This window comes from Diorhabda carinulata, chromosome 9 (genome assembly GCF_026250575.1).
Source record: "Diorhabda carinulata isolate Delta chromosome 9, icDioCari1.1, whole genome shotgun sequence".
NCBI lineage: Eukaryota > Metazoa > Arthropoda > Insecta > Coleoptera > Chrysomelidae > Diorhabda > Diorhabda carinulata.
In genome coordinates, this window is record NC_079468.1 from 3,148,075 (window position 1) to 3,162,359 (window position 14,285).

At 35.8% G+C, this 14,285-nt stretch overlaps 1 protein-coding gene across 3 annotated transcripts in view; it reads right to left on the minus strand.

Moving 5' to 3' along the window:
• The window catches only part of LOC130898111 (RNA polymerase II elongation factor Ell), a 33,309-nt gene that overhangs the window by 11,284 nt on the left and 7,740 nt on the right, over nucleotides 1-14,285 (minus strand). Inside the window, exons 2-7 of one of the 3 annotated variants that reach the window (XM_057807169.1) lie at nucleotides 9,060-9,110; nucleotides 3,910-4,157; nucleotides 2,077-2,379; nucleotides 1,776-2,010; nucleotides 1,453-1,700; nucleotides 1,040-1,387 (exon numbers count right to left, since the gene is read on the minus strand). In XM_057807169.1, coding sequence (XP_057663152.1) covers nucleotides 1,040-1,387; nucleotides 1,453-1,700; nucleotides 1,776-2,010; nucleotides 2,077-2,379; nucleotides 3,910-4,157; nucleotides 9,060-9,110 — 1,433 coding nt within the window. Of the gene's footprint in view, nucleotides 1-1,039; nucleotides 1,388-1,452; nucleotides 1,701-1,775; nucleotides 2,032-2,076; nucleotides 2,380-3,909; nucleotides 4,158-9,059; nucleotides 9,111-14,285 lie in introns of all 3 variants that reach the window. The other 2 variants (XM_057807168.1, XM_057807167.1) reach the window with 2 other exon arrangements.

Consider the following 14,285-nt stretch of genomic DNA (forward strand, 5'->3'; position numbering starts at 1 on the left):
GCTCAAATTGATGACATTGAGGGCTGTTTCTATAGAAATTTCAAAGTTTTTTGAAAATGTGTACTCAAAGCACTTATTTTCAAGTCAAAATTCAATTGGAGTCACATAAAGGAGTATATGATTATTATTTTTATAGGGGTTTTGGAGTTTTTGATCAAATTTTATCAAATGAATGCTGAATATTCTGATTTAAGAAAAAAAAGTTAATCAGAGACAATCATATTTTAGAGTTTTTGTTCAAAAGTCTTATGAAACGAGTGTGAAGAGTGATGAGTCGATAGATGAAAGTTGATACGAGACAATTTAGGGGTTGTTTCTATAGAGGTTTCTTAGATTTTGATCAAAATTCTCCACAGAGTATTTTGAATACCTGGTTGGAAAGTGCTAATTTGAGAAAAAAGTCATATGAGGAGCCTATATAATTGTTTCTATAGAGGTTTCTTAGATTTTGATTAAAACTTCTCAAACGGATACTCAAAAGTGCTTATTTGAAAGAAGAAAACTAACGGAGTTATATCAGGGATTATTTCTATAGGGGCCTCGGCAATTTGGATCAAGTCTCTTAAAATGGGTGCTGAAAGTGCTGATTTAATAGAAAAAAATCAATAGGAACCATATTAGGGCCAAGTTTTGAGTCAAGTCTCATAAGATGATGCTTATTTGATAGAAAAACAGTTGATAAAAACTATATTAGGAGCTGTTTCTATAGGAGATCCTTAGGTCCCTTTGAACTTCTCTTTGGAAAGTGCTAATTTGAGAAAAAAGTCATATGAGGAGCCTTTATAGTTACTTATATAGGGGTTTATGAGATTTTGAATCAATGTCTCTCAGAACTGCTCCTCAAAAGTGTTTGTCGGAGTCATATTAGGGGTTATTTCTATAGGGGCCACGGATTTTTGGGTTAGTCTCATCCATATTAGGGTTTGTTTCTATAAGGGTTTCTTAGATTTGGATCACAAGTCTCCAAATAGGTGTTTAAAGTACCAATTCGAGAAAAGGGTCATATCAAGGGAAGTTTGTGATGATATATAACACTCACTTTTTATAATCAGGAAATTCGTCTTCGTTTTCATTGTTAAAGTTTGCGTCTATATCGCCATTAGGCAACCCTTCCGTCTGACTATCGGGGCTAACTCTGGCTATCCTATTTTCCGTCGAAGAAGTGACGTTCGTATGATTTTTGACAGCTGTTCTTTCCGTTGGAACGTACTGAGGCCTCGTCTGATAATGCTGAGTCGGACTGATACCGTTCGTTATTCGATTCATTGTACCGTTTTGTCTTTCGTTGGTAAGTTTGTCTCGATCCCATTTATCGACTTCGACCATTTTCACAGCCGGAGATACGCTACGATTATCGACGAATGTCTTTTCTTGGCTTACATCGAAACTGAATTAAAAATATTCATTAAAATAGATAATTATCGTTATTATAATCTGAATGATGATACTTACTGACTATCACATGCTCTCTTTCCAACCTCATCATCGTCGTCGTCGTCATCATCACTCGAATCACGTTTAACTTTAACATCCAGCGCCGTTAAATTATTAGAGTGTCCGTTGACAAGCCCATAGTTACCGTTACCACCACCTGAATTTCCACTGATTCCACCACCAGAAGGAGATTCCCTACTTCGAGGATTCATATTACTGGAATCTCTAGAATCAGTCACCGGTCTCCTTTGACTGTTATTTTCCACCTGCAATATATAACATTAGAATAGACCTGAAACATCTTCTTCATAATTCAATTTAAATTTTAATATTATACTCACTGGTTGGTGGTACAATTGGTCGGGGTGATGTTTGGGTGCGTTGTGGGCGATACGTTGTCGTTTATATGAAAATCCATCGGACCCCTCGTGATATCCTGGTCGTTTGTTACCCGTCGATGTAGTAGAAATAAGGGGCGGCGATCCTGGTAGTGTGCTGGTGGGAGATTGACCGCTACCCGAGCTGCCACCATCACTACCACCACCTCCCGGTGGTGTTAAAGTTTGCGGTTTACGGCTAGAAATTTGAGAACTATAACTAACGACGATTTATATATATAAAAGGAAATGTTAGAATACTTACTTAGGAGGACGTCTTATTTCTGGAACAGAGAGCTTCTTGGCGGCGTTGAGTAACGGCCTAGAGCTACTAACGTGATTGCTGCCAAGACCGTTGGACAAATGGCCGTTGGTCGATGAATGGACTGCCGATACCGGCGATGGAGGCGCAATGGAGGGTTTAGGTTGGTAAGGTTGAGACGGTTGCTTTAGAAGGCTGTCGCGCATCGAAGGCATTTCTCTACGCACAGGGTGAACTGATGCTCTGCTTTGCTTCACCTTCACTTTACGTCCAATATCAGTTTGATTCGGCTTTATCTCTCTTGTGCTTGGAATACGAAATAATTACATATCATTTTTTTTTAACATATCAACCACTTATATTTCCTGTCACTTTATGATTTACTATATAGTAATTGATAATAAGGCTCCCAGGGGTGGATTTTTTTAATAGTCTACAACACATATAAAAGAAACTTTTTATTGAAGATTATGAAACATGAGACAAGAAAGACCACAAAGACAAACAAAATTGAAAACAAGGCAAAATGTCAGATGAGTCATTCGATATTCCGGATAAAACTTATATAGATGTTATAGATCGCTGCCATTAATTTTCAAAATAATACACAATAAAACAAATTTCTCTACCATATTGCCAAGCGAATGTTTTTGGTTATTTTATACGAGCGCATGTTTATATTTTGTCGACAAGACAAGTTAAAACTTGCAAGTACCTGTTGTATTCAAATAAGAATTATTTATTCGGTGTTTATGATTGTAGTTTAGTGCTGGTTGGCCTTTTAAGGCAAAATAACGTGCTGTTGTTTCTAATTTTGTGAAAATCGTATATGAATTATTGGCGTTCTCGCAAATTCAGGCTTGCAAGTATTCATAGTTTAGGCAAAAATAACCGTACCAGACTAAAAAGAAAAAACGTGGAATACAACGTAAAAAAAATGCATCCAACGAGTTTTGGCGACGACTCACGGAACCAGATGTAGCAGCTCATATCAATGAATCTAGGAATCTGCTATTGAGTTCTTCTACAGTGGAATTAGATCGAGTCGTTGGCCTTTTTTGGACGTTAAGACGCCAAAATAACATTAAGAGGTTGCAGTGGGCTAAAGAACATGAAAATTCGGGCATGAAGAGTGGGAGAGAGTTTTGTGGAGTAATGAGTTACAGTTTGATTTTTTTGGATCTAAGAGAAAAGTCTTTGTTCTTAGGTCAAAGGGAGAACTGACATGTAATCCTGGATGTAAAACACGACGGAGGCTCGGTGCTTGTTTGGGGATGTTATGGAGGAAAAGGGTTTAGAAACCTGGTAAAAATTGAAGGGATTTCAAAGAAAGAAATCTATAAAAAATATTAAAAGTAGATGTAGTACATTCTGGCCAGCAATTGATCGGCAGAAAATTTATCTTCAAGCATGACAACGATCACAAACATTCCTCGAAGTATTTGAAATAAATGGAAAGTCGCACGACCTCAACCCGAACAAATCGGACAGGGAGGTCGGAAAAGTCAGAAAGCGGTGTCCTACTTCCATTTTACGTCTTCGGAATATCCTGAGGTTTTACCAGGCATTTCATTGTTGATTTCTGCATATATTGGTCCAGGGGATGCTTTTATTTCATCTATTCTTCTAGTGTAGAAAATATTTCAACCCCAAAGAACAAACTACCGTTGCCATAATGAATGAAGAGTATTAATAACAATAAAATAAATGATGACGCCAGACAAACAACACGAAATTTTGAGGGACCTTACTCTAAACCAATGCCTCAATAAGAATAAATCAATTTCAAATATTTTAAATTAGGATTTTTCTTTCAGTTATTAACCAATTACTTACCATTTATTTTTATATTTATCTTCAGCTTCAGTCATTCTATTTCTGGTAACCTCATAAACGTCATCATTAGCATGAATCCTAATTTTATATGGTATGGAACCTAGACCTTCCAAAGGGCCTCTTGGTGGTCCTACCTGTTTGATACATTCGAAGCTACCTCCTTGACCTTCCATGTCGGCCGTGCTCGACATGGAAAATCTGAAGGAAGTGCTACCCATACTATGATGTAAAGACGGAAAGGAAAGTTCCTAAAATAATAAAGATAAAATTGATAAGAATATAGAAAAAACACCTAAATATGTCTTTCTGTTTATATTCACACTTTAATCGGTCCAAGAAATTTCACATTTGAAAAAAGAATTTAAAAAAAAAATAACGAGTTTATTGTGGGAGGCCAAGGAGCCGTTGACCTCACACCTCATAGATCTTCAGATAGGCCCATCGTGCCCCATTTGACGTCACCAAAGGTCGATATCCTTTGTGAAGCTGGTCAGGCGTTTTGGATTCAACCCTTTGATGTCATTAGACTTTAACCGCGCTCTATGAGTGCAGGACACTCACAGATGACGTAGTCTGCGATTTCTTCATCCTCCATGCACCAAGGGCTCTTCGGATCGTCCGTGATGCCCATGGTGTGGAGATGGCGTCTTAGATGACAACGTCCGGTTATAAACACGGTTACTAGTCGGATTTCGCGCCTATTTAGTTGAAGCAGTCACATCCATCTCTTACAAATAGACCGTTGAGATACCACGAGGGTCCATCGGTGAGTTCACTGATCCCAATCTGCGGAATGAGTCCGCCTCGTTGCTCGAGTGATCGGGAACCAAACGAGCTGGATCTTGCTCGCCAGATATTTTTCTTGCACTCCAGTCTTGGCCTACCTTTCGGCCGTTATGGCTTGTATAATAGCTCGCGTTCACACCTTGTATAACAACTTTAATGGTATTAGTATTTGGTTGTTTTTTTATTATTATTAGACACCCTGTATATTTAATAAATTTATAATGATTGTCTTTGCGTCAATGACCATGTTTTTTATTATTATTAACAATTATACAAAACGAAAACAAATTAATAATAAATTCCCCGTTTTCATTGTGGAACTAATGGAATAGATAAACAATTGGCAACGCTGTGTTTAAGACAGATTAACTAGATAAATAAAATCGTGACGCAGTTCAGTCAAAAATTTGATATGTTATTTTAATAATTTCTTAATAAAAGAAACATGAGATAATAAATATTGTGGAATAGTAAATTTCACATTTGATTTCTTATTAAATTTATTCTTATTAGTTATTTTAGAGTCATATCTTCTGTTAAAATGGGACAAAGAAGAATAATATAAGACATATACAGTGTGAATCTAAATAAATTAATTCGTAAAATGAAAAATTCGTCGATAAGAGGGATGCATTGGGATTTAAATTTATAATTTAGGTTATAAAAATGTTTTCAAATTACGTAAACTTATTTTCAAAAAAGTGGATGACAAACATCTATCAGCTATATCAGAAAACCATCGTTTAGAATCCAAAATTTATATGAATCATGTTACGAACGTCATTAATTCAAGGAAAATACCAAAGAAACGGTATAGACGATTCAAGATCCGCTACAGATTCACGAAAGATGGAAAGAAACTCCATATTTTGAATAAGAGCTCTACTGTATCCTCATGAAGTAAGAAGAAGAAACGCACCTACTTACAGAATATTATCATAAACCAACGTAGAAAATGCTTTAGTCGAGCTGGAGAGAGAGCTTTAGATGGCCAGCTATGATAGATAACATGAAAGGCCTCAGATTTGCCTAATATATAATCCAATCTCATATAATTGAGAAATCAAGTTGCTAGTTAGTTACTGATGACAGAAAACCGAGTAAGTTACAAGATGAAACTCAGGACCATCTACTAAGAAAATATTATTATAAACCAACGTAGAAAATGCTTTAGTCGAGCTGGAGAGAGAGCCTTAGATGGCCAGCTATGATAGATAACATGAAAGGCCTCAGATTTGCCTAATATATAATCCAATCTCATATAATTGAGAAATCAATTTGCTAGTTAGTTACTGATGACAGAAAACCGAGTAAGTTACAAGATGAAACTCAGGACCATCTACTTAGAAAATATTATTATAAACCAACGTAGAAAATGCTTTAGTCGAGCTGGAGAGAGAGCTTTAGATGGCCAGCTATGATAGATAACATGAAAGGCCTCAGATTTGCCTAATATATAATCCAATCTCATATAATTGAGAAATCAATTTGCTAGTTAGTTACTGATGACAGAAAACCGAGTAAGTTACAAGATGAAACTCAGGACCATCTACTTAGAAAATATTATTATAAACCAACGTAGAAAATGCTTTAGTCGAGCTGGAGAGAGAGCCTTAGATGGCCAGCTATGATAGATAACATGAAAGGCCTCAGATTTGCCTAATATATAATCCAATCTCATATAATTGAGAAATCAAGTTGCTAGTTAGTTACTGATGACAGAAAACCGAGTAAGTTACAAGATGAAACTCAGGACCATCTACTAAGAAAATATTATTATAAACCAACGTAGAAAATGCTTTAGTCGAGCTGGAGAGAGAGCTTTAGATGGCCAGCTATGATAGATAACATGAAAGGCCTCAGATTTGCCTAATATATAATCCAATCTCATATAATTGAGAAATCAATTTGCTAGTTAGTTACTGATGACAGAAAACCGAGTAAGTTACAAGATGAAACTCAGGACCATCTACTTAGAAAATATTATTATAAACCAACGTAGAAAATGCTTTGGTGGAGCTGGATAGAGATCTGTAGATGGTCAGCCATGATAGTGAACATAAAGATCTCAGATTTGTCTTATATGTAATTTAATCACTTCTATTAGAAGATTGACAAGTCAATTCGTTAGTTAGTATATAATCGAATACACCTCAAGTCTTCGATTGCAGTTACTTTGTCTTTTGGGTTGTTTTTTGTTGCTGCAATATTGAATTATAAAGGAAGGTATTTAAAATATTCAGAAATGCTCTAAATACATTTTGTTTTTACCATATAATTACATCACCTATAAAAATTTATTGAATTAACATAATTGGATGACCACTTCGCGAGAAATTTATGTTTTATAATCGTTATATCGTTATTGGAGGACTGGTTTTTTCATAGGGTCAATGTATATATTTATTATTTTATCGTGACTACTTCCAATAACTTTGTTTAAAATTAATAAAACTTCACAGACAACAAATGATTTTGTTTAATTTTTTCTTTGATTAATAATTTTGTATGGATGGTTCCAGAAATACCTGGCCCAACAAAGGAAACACAAAAATTTTTCAGCGTTATCTCGTTTTGGATCCGTACACTTTTCCCAGCGAGGTTCAATGAGTTCGATACCCTTTTTATAATAAGAATCGTCAAAATCTTTAACCACGGAATCATTTTTTTGAGTCCGAGAATAGAAAATAATCAGATGGGGTTGAATCTGGCGAATAAAGTGCATGAAGTAGCAATTCAAACTTTAATCCATTAACTTTGGTCATTGCAATAACGGTGCAAACAACACTTTCTTCTTAACCAAAGACGGTCGTTTTTGTTTGATTTCTTCGCTCAAAAGTTGAAATAAGTTCGCATAATACTCGCCGTTGATTGTTTTTCTTTTTACAAGATAATCAATGAAAATTATCCCACGCGCATCCCAAAAAACCGACGCCATGACCTTGCTTGCAGTTGGAACGGTCTTCGCCTTCTTTGGAGCCGGTTCTACCTTTTCAGTTCATTGTTTTGATTGTTCTTTCGTTTCGGGTGTGAGTGCTAGACCCACGTTCCATTTGGATTTCATTTGGTCGACCTTTATTTCTGTGAAAAATTGCTTGACAGTCGATGAAAACGACGCTGTATTTGTTCCATTGCGAGCACCCATCTTGAGGACAGTTTTTTCTTGTCCAAATTCATTTTTAAAACGCCTACTACGTCTTCTAGCTAGCGCAATTTCAGTCGACGATTATCCTGTGCCGCTTTGTGGATTTTCTTCTGGAGTCGTCACCTCTTTTGGTCGACCACTGAGATGCTGGTCTTCGCAGGTCGTATGGCCACGTGTAAACTCTGCTACCCAATATTTTACTGTTGATAACGAAGAAGAGTAGAATCTAGTTCAGCCTTTAGATTAGTTGAGCTAACGCCTTTCAAATAAAAGTATTGTATCACATAACGATGACCAATTCCACTGAAAACGTTCACTATTGATGGCTGTCAATCAAATACGTGGCGTCTTCAAACTTGAAACATACGCTGTGTAGATTTGTGTACTTTCCAATCCAATTGGGCAGGTAATTGAAAATCAATAACAAATATGCGAGCAACACAAAATCTAGTTGAAAAATTGAGAAAATCGACATTCAAAAATATTCCGAGAAGCAAAAAATGGAACAAAAATTTAAAGGTTTGGAAACCATTATCAGCGACGACTCATATTTTACTTTTGAAGGGAATGAAACGGTGGATAACAAGATTTATTGTTGTCATAAGGGCGAGGATGTAAATCCAGAAGTTTATTTCAAAAGACACAAAAAGTGTCGCCAATTATACCAAACAATTGGCGATAAGTTCTCGTGGTCGTTCTTCAGCGTACATTTAACCTTTTGGAAATTCTGTAACCGCAAAAATATATGAAAAAGAGTGTGTTAGATGTAGCATTAATGCAGTTCATAAAGAATGAATGAATGAAATTTCATGTTTTGGCCAGATACGGCAACTGCTCAAAATGCAAAGGACGTTCCTAATGTGTCCCAACCGAGGCCTATTAAACGTTTTGAAACGAAACGTATATCCTGAAGGGTTGGGAAGCAACTTCACATGAGCAATTGAAAAAGAAAATTTCGAACAAACTCCGGCAAACACCAGATTGAACAATGAAACAAATAAAAAGAAAAATTAGGAAAGCGAGTCGGCTTAATGTTGATTCGGTTATTTAAAATGTCTCATGAAGTGTAAATAATTAAATTGAATAAATAACGTTTTAAATTCACCCCTTTAAAGGGTGGTATATCCCTTATTTTTATATTTAAATAAAAGTAGTATATTTGTATATGCATGTGATTTTCAAAATATTATTATTATAGTTAAAACGTTGTAATATTTACCCCATTTTCCCCTAGGAACTGGATCTTCGGTTTGTTATTGTAAAATTTGTTCTGAAACAAGAAAATAATTAATGTTAATTATTACCAATGCACATTGTTCTATATCTAATTAAATAACAATGTGAAAATAGACGACATTTCCTTTTGTTTGTTTCTGTATTACAGGGTGTCTCATAACCACGCAACTAGTTTAGTTGGAAAAAAAATACATTATACTTATTTTTATACGTATTTATTATGAATTAAATGACGAGAAACAAAATTTACGTACATTTTCAAAAGCTCTTTGAAGAAGTGGTCGAGGAATACAATTCTTTAATATTGTTTGCCAAATATATCAAATTTTGCGGATTATTCTCGTAGAAATAATCCGGTGGGGTCCAAATCAGGACTACAAGGTGGCCATTTAATATCACCTTTTCTGGGAAAAACTCGTGCAATGCATCTAAAGAGTTGTTAGTGGTGTTCGATGTGGTCCCATCCTGTTGAGACCATGTCAAACATGTTACAGTCACTGCATGTCCTCTGTTATCTTCTTAAAAGTAGGGCCCATTAATGCAATTCTACATAGCGACTTTTGGGCTATGCAACGGAGGTTTATGTAAGGTTTGCGGATTCTTCTCTCCCCCAAAACGACAATTTTGGCGATTTACGTATCCATCCAAATGAAAATGTGCCTCATCGCTGAAGAACATGTTGAAATTGTTCAATTTCTCTAACATTGCATTCACATGATTCAAAATAACCATTTTGGTTGTAACTCTCGTAAACCCCGGGGGCACCATTTTGGGAATATTCTTCTTCTTTTATTGCCTTATCCGTTGAAAACGTTGGCTATTAATAAGGTTATTCTTATATTGTTAACTGCGTTTTTAAACAGATGGCACTTCATCCACCGACGTAGATTGCGCGTCCACGAATACCGTCTTCTCCATGGTCCCCTCTTACTAACCACTTTGCCTTGGACAATCAACTGCAGAAGCCGGTATATTTGTCATGTCTCAGTATGTGGCCAAAATACTCCAGTTTCCGTCTCTGCATAACTTCCATGTTGGTGATTTTCAAAATACGATATATCCGCATTTCGAAAGATTCCAATCCTTTCTAAATAGCCTCGATTGTGGTCTAAGCCTCCACGCCACGGAAAAAAAAGAGAAAATATGTGGCGTCTAACTTATTTTAATTTTAGTTCTGAATATCTTTGTTGTTGGTTTCTACGTTTGGGAATCAACAATTTATATTCAACGTTGACTCTAAATTTTACTGAATTTGTAAAGAAAAATGAACCGAAGAAATACCGCAAATAAACCGCCTGCTACTAAAAAAATTGTATTCAAATAAACGCCATTTTTTTAAAAATGTGGAATACGCCGCGCGAATTAGCCGAACTTTTAAAATTCCGCAGTAATAGTGTATTAGACGAAAGTTGATTTTCTTTTGTCCCGTGTAGTTTATAAGATTTTTCTTGATGGCGTAGGTACTTTCGAAAGTTTAACAATCATTCCCTGTGAGAAGTACATGCGCGTGCATGAGCTTAAAGTTGAAATCTCGTCCTGCGCGAAGTCCAAGGGCCGAAAATTCAACTTTCGGCTCTTGTTATTTTGTTATTTTACAAATTATGACCTGTAGAGTTTTTGTATGTGTGAAAATAATATTTAATGCTGTTTTGAGTGATAAATAAATTTTAAAGAAGCTGCCAAAACATGAAAATAATATTAGATGTAAAGAAAAGTCAATAAAGGAATTATTTTTTATCAAGATCTAGATACTTAAAAATATTGTCAACACTTGGTGTAATATATATATATATATATATATATATATATATATATATATATATATACAAGTATTTTACAATTAAATTTATTGTTATCTAAAATCTACATGGATAATTATTCAAATTTCTGAATTATCCTATCTCTTATTGTTTGTTTATTTTTCTATGTTGTTCCATTTCTGAAGACACTATTTAGGATACAAATTTATATAATAAAGTTTCTTGTACAGACCATGATGTAAAGACTACAAGGTGTGCTATAGCGCACCAGCTGGGAAACAGTCTATGAGAATTCGCTCCCAAGAGATGCGCAGAACGAGTCGAAAATGAGCCCTCGGGAAGAACACACCTTGTAGTCTTTACATCATGGTACAGACTTCAAATGCCAACGAAACTCAAGCCGTACACGCCACGGTTCACTGCGAAAGTTACCTGTAGTGATTTTTCAGCGCAGATCAACCGAACGTAGGCACAGATACAAAAAAATGCGCAGGTCTATTCCCATAGACTTTCCGCGTCTCTCCGGTGAACCGTAACGTGTACGGCTACCTTTAGATACCACAAATGTAGATAGTGTCTCATATTTTCAACAAAGACCCTTGAAGATTTTATTTAAAAGACGGGTCTTTGAATGGAAAACGGAGGGAAAATATCTAGGATTCAAAATAGATAGTAAACTCCTATGGAACAAACACGGAAAGTATATAATCACTAAAGCCACAAAAGTCCTGATGGCGCGCAAAAACTTCACAAGGAGGAATTGGGGTTGTGGCCCAAATATCCTACTATTGATGTACATAAGAAAGGAGCTGGTCCGAAGACTTGCTATGGAATAGAATAAAGTTCCTCCAGAATACTAAGACCAAAAGATCTGAGATCTAGATATTGGTTTCCTATAGGGCTCTGCCTCTTATGAAAGCACTTACTAAGACTAGACCTAAAAATAGCAACGTTCATCTAATTACAGAATGTTTTGCACTACAAATCAATGCTTTGGAAACTTGTAAGGGCAAAGACGTGTCTTCCTTTGGGAATTCCCAAGTACTGGGGTTCCTTTGAGGTCTAAACCTGAAAGGTAAGCTGCAGGTAGTCAAGGGATGAAGGCAGTTCTGATTAAGATGTACTGGAAATCTTGGTTCAATAAACAACACTTGGAATGTTAAGAGACGAAATCATCAAAGAAAAACCGTCCATAAATAATGACCAAATCTGGGAGATGCCTCATGATGATGCATCAAAAAAGTTTAGCTTTGAGAAAAAATGGGCATAAGCTTTAGAAGAAATGAATAGAACTGTCTTTAAATAGTATACGGACGGATGTAAAGCAGCAGACCGAACTGGAATAAGAATATACGGAATACAAAGCTTGGGGAAGACACCAAGCATTGTTCAAGCTGAAATTTATGCAAATGTGTTCAGTTCAATCTAGATAGGAACTATCAACCAGGAGATCATCTGATAGCCAAGCAGCTGTTAGAGCTTCAAGCTCCAATATTATAAAATCCAAACTCTTTTGGGATTGCCTAGAAAAATTAAACGAACTAGACAAGAAAAATATAGTGAGTTACCCTTCAATGAATTCTGGGACACGTCTGAGTGAAAGGAAAGCTGATAATTTTGCTAAAGCTGGGGCAATAAGATCTTCATTAGACCTAAACTCTTCTGTGGTATCAGCTATAGAACAATAAAAAAAGCATTGGAAAAGAAGGTAGATAGGAGCAAAACCAATTATTGAGATAACCTACAGGGGCTAAAACAGGCAGACTCTCCTAGGAAACTATAACAAAAGAAGATCTGCTGAATGTATCAATCTAGGTAACTACGAATACTATCAGGAGGCACTGACGCCTCAATGGACACCTGAAGACGCTAGACTTAGCAGATAATGCAGCGTGCAGATTTTGTTGCACAAAGGACGAAACTTGTATCCACACTACACCTGAGATAGAAGTTTATGGTGTTGATTACTGAAGATTTTCCCCTCAACGATGAGCAACGTTCTGGTCGGCCTACTGAAGTTGATGATGACCAAATCAAAGTCATAATTGAAGAGGATCGACATATAACTGCTCGAGAGGTTGAAAAACACTTGAAATGTCTTGGGCTGGTTAAGAAGCTTGATATTGGGGTACCTCACAAATTGAAAGAAATTCATTTAACACAAAGAATTAACATTTGCATCTTAAACGAAATGAAACCGTCCGTTTCTTGAAAAGAATCATCACTGGTGATGAAAAATGGATCCTGTACAGTAACATAGTTCGAAAACGATCATGGAACAAACACGGCGCACCAGCACAAACCACATCGGAAGCTGAAAAACAACAAAAAAGCTCATGCTGTCAGTTTGGTGGGATTAGTGTTTTTTGAGCTGCTTCCAAGGAACCAAACGATCAATTCTGATGTTTACTGTAAACAATTAATGAAACTGAATGAAGCAACTAAAGAAAAACGGCCAGAATTGTCAAATCGGAAAGGTTTAGTGTTCCATCATGATAATGCAAGACACATATTTGACAACTCGTGGGAAACTACTGGAGCTTGGTTGGGAAGTGATGCCGCATCCCCCATACAGCCCTGATCTGACACCATCTGACTCTTTGAATGGACGAACTTTCACAAACGACATGACCTTCAATCTCACCAGGTTCAGTTTATTGCTGATGAGGACCAGAAATTTTATGAGCGCGGAATTGAGCACAATGGGAAATATATAATTGATTGAAAAACTATTCTTTGTTAAAAAAATAAATTTATGAATCCTGGTGAAACTAATGACGATGATAATCTGATATTTTGATCAAATTATTACGTTGTAGTCAGTTTTAGTTAGACAAGTGTGTATAAATTAAATCTAATCGCTCAAAGTAAGGCATAATCGAGACCAAAAAGTTAGCTTACAAACATACAGGCGAAACTAATTATAAACGTCTAATTTGGTTGGCCTAGAATCTCTTTAAAAGGTAAGCCTCTAAAATTGTGGTATTATATTGATTTAAAGGCAGGTGTAGCTGGCGAATTACCTGGTACAGTTTGTCTATAGATAAATAAAAGCTTCCAGTACCGATCTTTTTCTGAGAATATAAAAGTTCATTGTATATATTCCTTCTCTAGAAGATTTGTAATGTACCTACCTAAATAAATTGATGTTGTATATATGTTAGTTTACCTGCTGACCTTCAGACCAACTCGAAGATCCCTGGTATTAATAACGAAAACTACATTCACTCTTATTTTAAATTTGGTTATCACTTGACAGGTCGACGTAAATAATTATTTACATATTTCAAATTGTTTTAAATACTCAGAAACAAATGTTTATAAATGTATCAACATTAAACCTACAACCAGACATTCTCTTCAACTAAATCTTTTTTTAAATTACGAGTATGGTCCCAAAAGTACCTGGTTCAACAAAGAAAACACGAAAACTTTGAAAAAATGTATAT